The sequence below is a fragment of the Mytilus galloprovincialis genome, chromosome 7 (assembly GCF_965363235.1).
Source record: "Mytilus galloprovincialis chromosome 7, xbMytGall1.hap1.1, whole genome shotgun sequence".
Classification (NCBI taxonomy): Eukaryota; Metazoa; Mollusca; class Bivalvia; order Mytilida; family Mytilidae; genus Mytilus; species Mytilus galloprovincialis.
Genome location: NC_134844.1, coordinates 31,066,493 through 31,080,953, shown reverse-complemented (window position 1 = coordinate 31,080,953; position 14,461 = coordinate 31,066,493). Strand labels below are relative to the sequence as shown.

General features: G+C 32.1%; 1 protein-coding gene across 1 annotated transcript in view; it reads left to right on the top strand.

Annotated features, from left to right (window-relative positions):
- The window catches only part of LOC143084178 (C-type lectin domain family 19 member A-like), a 53,558-nt gene that overhangs the window by 16,607 nt on the left and 22,490 nt on the right, over positions 1–14,461 (top strand). Inside the window, exon 3 of the mRNA XM_076260588.1 lies at positions 8,355–8,458. Within this exon, the coding sequence (XP_076116703.1) occupies positions 8,355–8,458 (104 nt within the window). The remainder of the gene's footprint in view (positions 1–8,354; positions 8,459–14,461) is intronic.

Here is a 14,461-nt window from a genome sequence, read left to right as displayed (position 1 = left end):
GTCTCGGTCTCCGACAAAGCAACTGTAGACAAATTGTCTACAGTGTTTGTAGAGTTCATGCAACTTTGTTTTTTTTCTCCTGAATCGGCGATTCCGGTTTTTTTTTTTTACCGGTAATGATGGTACGATTGAGAGTTAAGGTGGTCTGCTCTCCTACAACAGTGTCCAAAAGTACGACGTCTCGTTTAAATTTATTCACTTGTTTTTTGTGTAATTTCCGGGATTCAATGCGTAAGATGTCATGGAGGCGCTCGTCGATGGTGAGCAATTCAGGACCGGAAAGTTCTTGGCATGATTTGTTGTAAAGGTGGTTATAAGTACGTTGTAAATTTAAATGTTTATGAGACGCTTCAGCGTGTAATAGATCCATCAATTTCACTGAACTACTGTGGAGAATATTATTCCATCTATCTATAAATCTGACAGATTTTGCACCGGTGGTAAGGGGTGAAGCTTTCAAAATAAGCCCCATCGGAACAATACCCTGAGACAAATATTTTTTTAAATTTGATACATGATGTTCGGTTTTAACTATTTTAAGACTCAAAGCTCTTAGCTTTTTAAAGAAAGACATAGTTTGCCTGATGGTAAGGCTGTAAGAAAAATCGGATATATATATATACATGTTTATATATATCCATGCAGTAGTTCATAGCATGGCAGCAGTCCTTTTGCGCCAATTACTGTTTTTCAGGGGTATCATTTGCGCCAAATTGGTTTTCCAAACGTATCAATTGCGCCAATTTACCTGTACACATATCTATCATAAATATTAATGATTAATATTTATTCTTATTTTTGGCTTAAAAAGTATCATATGTTCGGAAATATTTCACTCATGAAGATGAGCATCTGGAGAGAAATGGCTTGAAATGCATTCAGACAGTCAATGTACAGAGAGAGAAGTAAACTTATTGCTTTGCTGAATATTTAGTACAAGTTATGCCAAAAAGAGAAGTAAATAGAAGCTTTTGCTGATTGTGTTTTAGTCACACATATGGATGACACAGTGCGTTGTTCCGTATGGTATGAAACTTTATCTACCGCAAGACGTACCAGTCATGGAGCAGAAGCATTCACAGGAATTATTGTGAACTGTTTTATGCATTTCATCCTTCAGTGTTTTGTCTTTTTGGACAATATTTGTGAAGATACAAGCTACTACATACATGAAATTGGGAAGTACCTATATGCCGCCAAGAAATAAGAGAAAGTATGTTTCAGAAAAAAAACCTTGTTATTTAAGAAGAAAAGAAATTTAACCTTATCTTTAAAGGCCTTGCATGTTCTTGTTTCTCCAGCTCAATCAGCTGGTACTTTCAACATGGCGGCAGGCCGGGAAGCTAACAAATAAATAATTTGCATATTGTGCCAGATTAAATATTCCGGGTTTTGTTACGTTAATATGATAGACAAATATATGCTACAAACGGTTTTAAACAAGTTACTTAAAATCAAATAATTGAAATATAAATACCTTTCTGTGTATAATTTCGTGTATTGATCGCCTCTCGTGTTTTTTTCAAATTCGCTCTTGATGAATGCGCATTCGTGGTATTTATCCGCAACAATAGTTTTTCGTTACGTCATTGATATTAAAGATTGTTTGACTAATATACTAATATTTCTAACGAAAAAATATTTCCATATTATAAATTTGTATTTAATAAAAATAAATTTTCTGAGTATCCATTGAAAACATGAATTTAAAAGAAGTGATAAGGAATTTTATTTTGAACTATATAATGTCCGCGGATCTAAAATTTTTATAGATCGGTTATCATTCCTAAACTCATTTAAATATATGCAAATTAGGCGGGAAATTAGGCGATGGCAATACACATGAGGCCCTGACGGTCCTCCGCTGTAAAAATGGCAAATCGATGGCATGACGCAAAAGCAATCGAAAATTAACCCCCCCCCCCCCCAAATGAATTTTGCTGCATATTGATAAAACAATTGAGAAAAATCATGTGTAAATTTACATACACAATCTTATAACAGTCAAGCTCTTAAGACACAAATTTTTGCTGTGGTAAACATAGTCCTTGCATGCAACGATTTCCTTTAATACTAGAACACACCCGTGATATCGCGGGTCCGTGACTGAATTAAAGTATAAAACTATGCGCAAACCTTATTTTAGTATTAGTATTGTCATCTGATAAAGTCATGCCGATTATAAGATACACAGTTTTCTCTGCTTTCAAATCTTTCTGTTTGAACCCGTCAAACTGGAACTGGAACAATAACAATTATTGGTAATATCAATTATTTGGAAAACAAAAGGTCCTGGAATGGAGTATTTTTTAATTAACAGCATTGTCCTATATTAGTTATAAATACAGTTGAACTCTTTGATTCGCTGTTTTACGTCATGCCCGCTAACAAATTGAAAACTGTACCTATATATATATACGCCTTATTTTTAGTCCAGATTTTTAGTATTCGTATTGTTATCTTAGAAAGTCTTACTGATTAAAATACTACAATAGGTAACAATTTGACAATTAAGTAGTGTCAACCCTGTGATTATGATCCGTGTATATAGCATATTAATTCTGAATACACCGTTTGGTGGTGCGCCTGTCAGATGCGGAACGTACAGATAAGGTAATAGGTAACAGGTGAATATACTATTGGTATCGGTATCGGACTCGACCCGGAACTTCTTAATTATTGACAATATTAAGTACGTGGAAAACAAAAGGGCCTGGAGTGGTGTAATTTTTAATCTACACCTTTGTACTATATTAGTTATATATAGAGTTGAATTCTTTGATTCGTCGTTTTTACGTGATGACGGCTGACAAATTGGACCTCGTTATTTTAGTATTATAGATACCTATTTTGCACTATAAGATTTTAGATTACGCCTGTTATATCTTGTCATGTGGCCTTTCAATTTAGAAAGTTATGCATGTATGTGCAGTTTTGGGAATTAATGATGCTGTTTTTATACGCCCGTCAAAATTTTGACGGGACGTATTATGGTATACAAATGTCAGTCTGTCCGTCGTACCGTCTGTCCGTCTGTCTGTCGCACCGTAACTTGAGAACGACTTATCCAAATTTCATGACACTTAATATAGTTGTTACTTATGATGGTCAAATGATCTGTATACTTTTTGGTGAAAATAAGATTTAAACTTTTTGAGTTCCGGTGTTATATAGCCATTCTTCCCCCATGCCAGTTTTTCCCCCAGGGGAGATTTTGGATCATTGTCATTCTTCCCCTGCGGAAAGTTGACAATATGTATACATATAGTAACTTTTCCCCCATGCCAATCTTTTCCCCCATGATATAGATTTCAATATATGTATATGCATGTCTGGAAATTAAACCGAACAGTGTTAGAATTATATTTAGTTGATACAAATTTGTTGTTCATTCAAATTTACACAAGTCTGTCTACGATTTTATCAGTCTGTCAATCTGTCTGTCTATATGTCCACAAGTATGTCTACATATTCATCAGTCTGTTTACATGTTTACCATTCTGTCTTTGTCCCCTAGTCCGACTAGATTACATTTTTACTAGCTTTGAAATACCTTTCAGTGTAAAAAGCGAATACTTTTTACTTTCATTTCGGTGCTTTGTGTCTATTGTTTTTATGTAAGTGATTATGGTGCACCGTACTAACAGTTTAGTGAAGTCAATTGCCGATGATATTTTACAGTTTTTCTTGCGGTTGGAGGAGGGTTGAGTTTAAAGGCCGCCACATTATTTATGTGTTATTCCAAAGCCAGGAACATGTGACAGTGATTGTTGTCGTTTCATGTCGGTCATGTTTTTTTCGTAAATTATTTTCTTATAAATAAGTCCGTTAGTTTTGTTTCAATTTTTTCACAATTTTATGTTCGGGGCATTTTAGCCGACTATGATTTATGATGGTTTCTCATTGTGAAATGCCGTACAGTACCAGCGGCCTTTAATTACTTACTACCACGTCGAATTTGTATCATGAGTGCTGGAAAGTGTTCGACCCAATGCATCTGTAGGGCAGGTTGGATTTTTTTTGTAGATCTTGTACAGCTCAAACTATACTGTGGTTAGTCCTTGTACTTCTACGTCTCCCGTGCTGGCTAGAGAGGGTGTTCATATCTTCTCTGGGTTGGATTAAGTTTCATCCGTATCGGACTTCTTCTCCTGAATTAAAGCTTTAAGTCGACGAGTATGCATCTCTATCCGTGCTTTTGGTGAGTTCTATTACTTAGTAATTATACTTTGCATGACTTATCATGTGAATTCATTTCACCATATTACTTTGGAGACATCATAGACGTCTGTCCTGGGAAAAATCTACTACTTGACCAGAAGTGGTTAAAGTAATTGTATTCATCTAGTTAATGATACCAAGGGTTCACGAAAGAGAATGGATGTGATCATCACATCAGATTGTGTTTCTTGTGTATAAATATAACATATATATCTCTATAAATACCTATCAAATGTATAGTCGTACGATGAAGCTTTGGTAACTATAAACTGATAGAAGAAAAGTGACTATTCTTTTTTTTTCATAAAAAGTTCTTACCGTGACGTCGCCGACGTTATATTACAAGGCGGAAAATTTAGCTTCTCACGCTAACTGTGGGGGAAAAATTGGCCTAATCCTGGTTCCCCCCCCCCCCCCATAACGCTGAGGGGGGAAAGTAGGATCATGCCAATTTTTCCGGGGGGAAATATTGGATCGATCCAGTCTTTCCCCCCGGAAAATTTGGCATGGGGGAAGAATGGCTATAGGACACCGGCACTTTGTGACTAAAACAGGGATGTGTTTTTTCACATGTCGCACTGTATCTCAAAAACGATTCTTGATAATGACTTAAAACTTTAAACACTTCTTAGTTATATTAATCTCAATATCTGTATACTTTTTGTTGATGATTCAAAATTTCATTTTTGAGTTATTGAGTATTTTGTAAAAAAGGGGGAGGGTTTTTTTTACATGTCGCGCCATATCTCAAAAACGATTTATGATTATTGCTTAAAACTTTACCCATGTTTTTGTTATATTAATCTAAAGATCTGTATACTTTTTGGTGATGATTCAAAATTCATTTTTGAGTTACTAGTATTAGTATTTTTTTTTTAAAGGGGGAGGTTTTTTTTACATGTGCCGTATCTCAAAAACGATTTATGATTATTGCTTAAAACTTTACACACTTTTTTGTTATATTAATCTAATCTAAATATCATTATAATTTTTGGTGATGATTCAAAATTTTATTATTTCACATGTCCCGCCATGTCTCAAAAACAATATATGGTTATTGCTAAAAACTTTCTCAGAAACTATTAATGATTATTGCATAAGACTTCCACACAAGATGTCGGGCGTATCATGCGCTCATGGCGCAGCTGTTTATTTATCTTTGCGGGACTAGACATTGTGCCATTCAACCCTAGTTCCTTTAGTTAAATTAGGTTATATACAAAAATTTTAAAACAAAAAGATGGGTTACGGATCAAATTATTTACAATATCAAGACCTGTATCAAGGTGTAGTCTGTAATCCGGAAAGGAAATCTTAAACAGACCCCGCTTAGGCAACCTTGACAGTTGATGTATTCCGTTTCATAGCTGCTCCAACACGATTTCTTCTGTCGCCACCATTGATGTAAGTTATCTTGTTGATGTCCATTAACTCATTCTGGATACGATAGAGCATACATAGCTGATTCCAATACTACCTGTTTGATAGGAATTAAGTGATGCATATATTTATGCTGCACATTTTCCCAATAAATTTGAAGTTTGTACAGGGTTTTTGAATGAGGAACCTTGTGAAAAGCTTTCTCAAAATCCAGGAGTATATGTCAATCATTTATTGCTTACTTCTCCCAATTGCTGCCTGGAAAGTTAAGTTCTTCACTGATTATCAGGGTGTTATTGTTTGCTTTTTAAGCGTTAGAATTCATTTGGAGTATATTTTTAGTACTTGTTGTCTGTTTTATTTGGAGGTCTATAGTATGGTGCTTATGTGGTTTTATCTAATTTAAATTAGCTGTTTCATTTTGTAACTGTGGATGCCTTCTGGCTGAAACTTCAATGCCAATCGGTTGGTATATGTCTCTGTTGGATAATATAATCCACAATATCACAATCGGTACCAGACAATCTCAACCTGACATATTTTATAATGCATTTTGCTTAATAAAATTATATTCGTAAAGAAATAGAAAAATAAAGGCAACAGTAGTATACCGCTGTTCAAAACTCATAAATCCATGGACAAAAAACAAAATCGGGGTAACAAACCAAAACCGAGCGAAACGCATTAAATATAAGAGGAGAACAACGACACAACACCGAAACGCAACACACACAGAAACAGACCAATCATCAGAGAAAACACCACGAGAATAACAAATGTAACATGAAAACCAAATACATGAATTTGGGATAGACAAGTACCGTGCCACGTCTTATCTCAATATCTCAAAAATAAGAGAAAACACAAACGACTCAACGTTAAAATGCAACACAAAGAGAAACGAACAATATTATAACAATGACCATCTTCCTGACTTGGTACAGGACACTTTTAAAGGGGAATAAAAGTGGTGGGTTGAACCTGGTTTTAAGGCATGCCAAACCTCGCACTTTAATGGCAAAGTTAAATACAAAACTGTCATAGGTTTTTTTTGTAATTATTTTATTTTTCATGAACCATGTAAAATTACATACTACAGTATTCGATACACTTTATAAAAAGTAAAGTGATACTTGAAAGATCAATTAAGTCTTAGGATACAATAAGATAAAACTGTTATAGGTTTATAGTGACGAAGAAGAACACTCATATACTGAAATATACGTTACGTATTGATGAACTGACAAAAACGTACTAAGCTGGTCGCATTTACCTTCGGAAGGAAAGTCATCCTAATGTCATTTTAAATCACATTGGTTTAGTTTAAACATATGTTATTGTCTAAATATACAATAGGATTGGATACAAGTTATAACAACTTAAGAGAGTCCTCTCCATATAAGTACAATATACAAAATTTCAAGATGACAGCAATTATATATTTCAGTACAATATGAATTTTATACATTTACAGCAATATTAATCAAAGAATCTTTTTGTATGGCGTATATAACTATGTACATTTCTGAAAAGGATTGTGTTTTGTTCAACAGTAATTTCGTCTGTTCCAAATAAAATATGTTCTATGGAGATATCAGCTAAGTGTTAAATGTTTTTAAAGAGCTGATTTCTAAAGCTTATGTAGAGTGGACATTCTAAGAAAAAATGAATCGACTCTTCTAATGGACACCCACATTCACAACTTGGGTCATTTACTAAATTAACTCTGTATAAATCAGCTTTTAAAGGACTACATCTGTGTCGTAAGTTTGTATGTAGTATATTTTCCATCCGGTTTCCAATGAAATAATATTTAGGTACCAAAAATGAAATATCATTTCCCGGATGGTGTTTTTGAAATTTGGAGATGATTGTATGGATCTAATATCTGATGATAATAAATTCAATGCTCGAATTGAAGAAGGGAAAAAAGATTTAAAAAAAACATGTCCAATCTACATCTCGGTACTCTATAGTGAGAACGGTTTCTAGTATTATAGTAATTATCATCTGTATAATTCGAGACACAATCCATAAGATATTCTGGAACATTATTGCTGTGTATTTTATGAAATAAACATAATTTACGTCTATTTCTTCTAGAACTCAAAGTTTCTCATCCAGTTTCAAAAAGTAGGGATTCTATACTTGCAAATTGCGGAAGCCCAGTAATAATTCTGGCTGCCTCAAACTGCAAGCGCTCACATTGGTCCGAGTCGAGTAATGAACGAGGCAAGCTCTCAGTCAGTTATCTATTGCGTGCCATTCTCCTATTTAGAAAAAAATGTTAACAGATTGACAAGGAATTGACGAAAAATCAACCTAACCTAATATCTTTATTTTTAACCTTTTTAGCTGTTCAGTACGTTAAGTGTCAGTAAACTTTTTTTTTTATCGCTTAACAATTTGATTGAGTTTTTTTTTATAGCTTACCAGACATGAATAAAGCGTTTTGCCTGAAATGGCCTTAAGCAAAAATCAGACTATATAAGATTGTGTAATAGTACACATAGAATTTTCAAACACGTTCATCAAAACGAGATAGATTACAGCAGCAGTAATAAGGCTAACGTTTAGATGACTTTTCGAACCGTCACTAGAACACACAAGTATGTTAAAAGCTGTGAACAACATATTTAAAGTTACGGTTATAACAAATAATTGAGTATAACGTTTACATTCATCATGCTGAAAATGAAATGCATTCCTTTTTTTTATTAACAAGTACATATTTTTTCTATTTTATTTTAAAGAATTGACAACGGTTACATATGGACTGGTGCACATCGATATTCGGAAAGCAGCAGTTGGGAATGGACTGATGGGTCGAGCGTCTCTGGTACAAGATGGTGGCCAGGTAATATACACACAGGGCAGTAAGTTATAATATCATCTGTCGACAGACTTAAATTCATATGAAACGAGTGACTGGTGAAAAATAATGTTTATTCAATTCTTGAACCAATGCATGTACTTATCATAAACTTTAGTGCTTGAGTCTAGTTCTTCTGTGCATGATTTTTAGCTTTTTTACGCAAACGTATAATCTTCATTTTTTCTCTCTGTCTGTTATGATGTAAAAATATGGCGGCTACTTAAATCACGGTAGGTTTAGAGTCCGTCTAGAATCGTGGTTCTTCGAGTGATTTGGTCCTGGTTTTTTTATTACTTATTGTCCGGGCTTTCTCGACAGCAACTATGAAATCGTTCGGGTTTGTTTTTGTTTTTGTTTTTAATATAGTAAATCATACTTTATTGATAAATTTCACATTTGTTAGCGGATGCATCAAATACCGATACCTTATCCCGGCTTCGTTAACCGTTAGTAGTATATAATCAATTCGGTTAGTACTTGTTAGTTTATTTAACTGTAATATATACATTCATAAGTTGTAGTATATGCAACTAATACATTATCAATATAGAATGATCCATAAATCTGAATAGATAAGAAAAATAAAGAATTATTAAATAAATAAAAAGCACAGAAATTTGGAATTTTAGAAAAAGCAAAAATAAAAAAAATTATAAATAGGTTTTACTTACAGCATTCATAATACAGCTTACAGGATTTATTTATGCAAATATGTGCGTACAGTCAATAGCTTAGAGGAACATAAATGTTGTTTTAAACATAGACAAAACCTCCAGCATATATATAAATCAAAGTATAACAGTATCTAATCATAACATAGGTGGTGATGTGGATAAGTGAAGAAATGCACATAAAAGATTTTTTGTATAATAAAAATTATTCTTCTAAAATTGGAAGCCAGGGGTACCAGCAGATATTGGCCATATGAAAAGGGTTTCTTTTAAATTAACATATTCTTTTCTAGGGCCAGAGATTCTTTGAGGTAGTGTTTAAGTCCTGTAAAATTTACCTTATTTTCACAGAGCTTTGTTCTGTAAATATAGAATTTTGTAAGGTGTATTATTAAGTTTTTTTTATCAAATTATTCCGTTTGTTACCTAAATTCACAAATAAAATAATATCTATATCAAATGGAATTAATATTTGTGTTTGGCTATACATCCAATCACCAAGTTCAATCCATAAATCTGAAATTGTATGGCATGTCCAAAATATGTGCTCAATATCTTCAATAGCTTCACTACAGCAAATACATTTATCTGATTGTTTTATCTTAATTTTAAATAAAAATTCATTTGTGCCTATGATTCTGTGCCCTATTTTGTATTGGAACCTCCAATGAAGTTTATAGCTTTTTGTGGTGTTGAAAGACATATTATGCACTTTTTTCCAATCAAATATTTTGTTTAATCTTAGAGACCATTTACTAGTATCTTCACAACTAGGCCTTGTACTACTTTTTTCTAAGAAAACATTATACATATCTTTTGACCCTTTTTTTGACAAAAAAATGTTCTATATTATTTGGTAGAATTGGTCCATGAACTTTATAAAGATTTTCTATAGAGATATCATTTTTAGGATAATTTTGATATGATTTTATTGCTGATATAACTCCATTATATACCAGAAAGTTAGATTTAATTTCATAAATATTTTTAGCATGCAATTTGCTCAAAAGACATTAATTTACCATCATTATCTACCAGATCATTAATCAACAAAATACTGTTATCAGCCCAGTCTTTATAGAAAACAGTTCTGCTACCTATTTTAATATTTCCATTATTCATAAGTGAGTCTGTTAAATATTCTTGTTCATTTTTTGGTATAAGCTTATTTGGCATTTCCGTCCATGCTTTAAAAACCTCTGTCCAAGAAGGATTTTTACATTTGTTTGGTGGGCCTAGAAATACTATATTTTCAATATTAATATATTATGTGCTTCCTATTAACTTTTTGAGTTTTGTAATGTATTTTAGCAACCGTCGGACCCACGTTAATTTTAACCTTTTAGTATATTTTCAGCCCCATACCACCCCCCCCCCCCCCCCCCCCCCAAATTTATGTTCTCTTTTAATCTTGTCAGGCTTGTTTTTCCAAATAAATGAATATATATTTTACGAATATGTTGTTTAAGAGTAGTATTGCATGGTGTTTGTAATGTTAAAAACAGATGATTTAATTTTGAAATAATTAGTGTCTTGATAATTTTTATCTTTCCCACTGGAGTAAGTGTTTGTCTAGACCAAATATTGATTATATTTTCAAGTTCTTTTATTTTAGGATAATAGTTCAAAGATTCCATTTCTTGCAAATTGACCGAAAATTTTATTCCTAATAGTGTAAACCTACTGGATCCCCATTCCAATCCCCACTTTACACACATGGTGTCTTGACTTTTTTCTTCCCTATCCACACCACCTTTGTCTTGTCTAAGTTCATACGAGGATATTCATGCAATAGGCGGAGAGATGCGTCAAGAGACTCTGGTGTACCGTCAAGAATAATTGACGTGTCATCAGCATATTGAGAGATCAAATATTCAGATTCATCTTTATTAATTCCCTTTATTTCTTTATTTTTATGCCCCACCTACAATAGTAGAGGGGCATTATGTTTTCTGGTCTGTGCGTCCTTCCGTCTGTTCGTCCGTCTGTCTGTTCATCCGTCTGTCCGTCCGTTCGTCCCACTTCAGGTCAAAGTTTTTGGTCAAGGTAGTTTTTGATGAAGCTGAAGTCCAATCAACTTGAAACTTAGTACACATGTTCCTTATGATATGATCGTTCTTATTTTAAAATCAAATTAGACTTTTGACCCAATTTTCATGGTTCACTGAACATATAAATTAAAAGTGTGAGTTTCAGGTTAAAGTTTTGGTCAAGGTAGTTTTCGATGAAGTTAAATTCCAATCAACTTGAAACTTAGTACACATGTTCCCTTTTGGTTGATCTTTTAACTTTTAAGGCGGAATTAGATTTTTTACCCAATTTCACGGTCCATTGAACATGGAAAATGATAATGCGAGTGGGGCATCCATGTACTTTGGAACCATTCTTGTTTCTAATTAATATTCCAAGTATTTCTGCACATAAAATAAATATATGAGGTGATAAAGGATCCCCTTGTAGACAACTTCTTTGAATTTCAAAGAATTCAGATAAAAACAATTTGGAGAAACTGTAGAACAAATATTTTTGTAAAAGGTTCTTACCCAATGTTTTATAGAGGGGCCAAAATTGAAAAAGTATAAAACGTTTTCAATGAAATTCCATGATACAGAATCAAAAGCTTTTTCAAAATCTATGAGAAGTAGCAGTCCTGGTAAATCATTTAGTTCTGTATGAAATAATATATCATAAATAAGAGTATTTCCCCCTATAAATCTACCAGGAATAAAACCGGTCTGATCACTGTTTATAATTTGAGGTAAAATTATTTTATTCGCTCAGCTATGCAGCTTGATGCTAATTTATATGTGGTATTTAGTAAACTTATTGGTCGCCAGTTTTTCATGAACTGTCTAGGTTTATCTCCCTTTGGTATACAGGTTATAATACCTTGTCTTTGAGTAATATTGATAATTCCCCCTTTTCGTAACCATTTATTATAGAACGAACGAAATACAAATTTTCCTATATCTATAAAAAAAAAAATTGAAAAATTCATTTGTGAAACCATCTGACCCAGGGCTTTTTCATTTTTCATCTTTTGCAAAGCTGTTGTTAATTCACTATAAGTAATTTCACCCTCTAAAGATTCTCTAATGGTTTTATTTAGTTTTTTAATAGTATAAGGGATTTCATTATGTAGGTGAACATTATTCAAGCTTTCTGTTTTAGTATTTAGCCTTTTGTAATAATTATTTGCCTCTTTTATTATTTTATCTTGTTCACTGATAGTGTCCACTTTTTCATTGACTAATTTTGGAATAGTTTTATTTATAAAATGTTTAGTTTCTAAATTAATAAAAAAAAAAAACAGATTGAAGGTTTTTCTCTTTCTTCTATCCATTGCATTTTGGATCTGATGTAAGACCCCTCATCTTTTCTTGTCTGAATACTTTTAGATCAGTTTTCTTTTTTTCAATTTCAATAAATATTTCTTCTGACAAGATTTGTTCTTCTAGTTTTTTAATATCTCTTAATGGTAATATTCTTTCTTTTTCATCTTTTTGTTTCTTCCTAAAAGAAGCATATGAACTTGATTTTCCTCTAATTTCTGTTAATAAAGTTTCTAAAAAGAGTTGATCGTTTATAGTAAATTGAATTTCTAAGTCATTTATCTTTTCAAAGTTTCTCTGTTGTATACTAGTGAAGCATATTGTTCTTTTTCTTTATATATAGTCTCTTTAACAGCAGCTGGATATTCAATGTCATGCAAAAGTTAATTGTTAAACTTCCATGGACCTTTACCAATTATAAAGTTATTCATCTTTAAATGTAACATTATTGGGGAGTGATCAGATCTATATAACTGTTAAAGAAAGTGTATAGCATGTACATGTTGATTAAGGCCTTGCGATATTAAAAAGAAATACAATCTTCCTGGTTTAATGGGATTGGTTTTTTTTCTCCATGTAAATTTTCTTAGTTCAGGGTACAATTCCTTGTAGGGATCTGTTAAATTATATATAAAACTTTCTCTTTGGCTTTCGGGTTAATTACATTTTGCTAATTATAAGTATCAAGATTTTGGTTTTGAACTAAATTAGTATCTCCAGTTATTAGAACTGATTGGTTGTGTAAGTCTTCTATTGTATCACTAACTCTAGAAAAAAATTCAGGTGAATCTTTATTTGGACCATATAAGCTTATAAAAGTTATTCTTTTTCCTTCAATTTCAATATCAATTCCTGACAGATTTCCTTGATCATCTTTTTTTTTATCCTATGTATCTTGTATTCAAAGTTTGATAAAAAAAATATTGCTACCCCCTCTTTTGTTTGTCGCAAAGGAATCAAAAATACAGTCTCCTCCCCATAGATTTTTATTGATATTTCTTTTTTTTCTAAAAATATGTATCTGTGGCAATGTTTTGCTTTAAGATAATCAAAAACATCTCTCCTCTTCTCCTTTGAATTTAAACCTTGACAATTGTATGAAACAATTTTTATACCATTATCACTCATTTATTCAATATCATTATTTTATAGCTGAATAATTATAGATACTTGAGATTTGATAAGTGTATTTCGACCTTATTCTCCCATAGTGTATTATATTAGTAGGTGATAATGTAACTCTGAAATGTCTGAACTCCTCTAGCTTGTCTGCATTAATTTCCTGCTTTATCCTAAATACATCACAATCACGACAATTGTTGTACAATAAGTAATACTGTGCTAAAATAAAAAACAAACATAAAAATAAAAGAAAGAAAATTTGAGATCATAGTGTAAATATCAAACATCTAATAATAATTAAAAAAAAAATTATTGTAGGGAAGAGTAACCTATCCACTTGTGTTCAAATATTTTTAAATACAGAAATACTGTGTACAAAAGGAGATAAATCTATCTAATTTAAATTATAATGAAAATTATCTCCATTATATAATGTATTTTTATATCAAAATCTAAATGCATTTAATATCAACTGTTTTGGTAGATTAAAGTAAGCTTTTGTTTTATTTCAATTCAAATGAGTCGGACAGAAAGAAATAATGGATTATTGAAGACAAAATATATGTGTATATTTAGTTTTTGCTTTCAACATATACAAACAAATGTTTGGGTTTCAATGAAATCAATAGATTTGTTTTGTTTATATTGTTCATGTAGTGTTAACATTACCAGCATTTTGTAGGTGTTATTTTTCTTCACAAATTTCATGATATTTACATCATGAGCACAGAAAATCATGTATATATGTAACTGAAAATTAATAGCAGCTAATTTAAAAAGCTCTTGCCATGCACAAATTAAGCTTCAAGCAAATCAACAACAAAAAACAAAAAAAAAGCAGTAATCACTAGATAGAAACA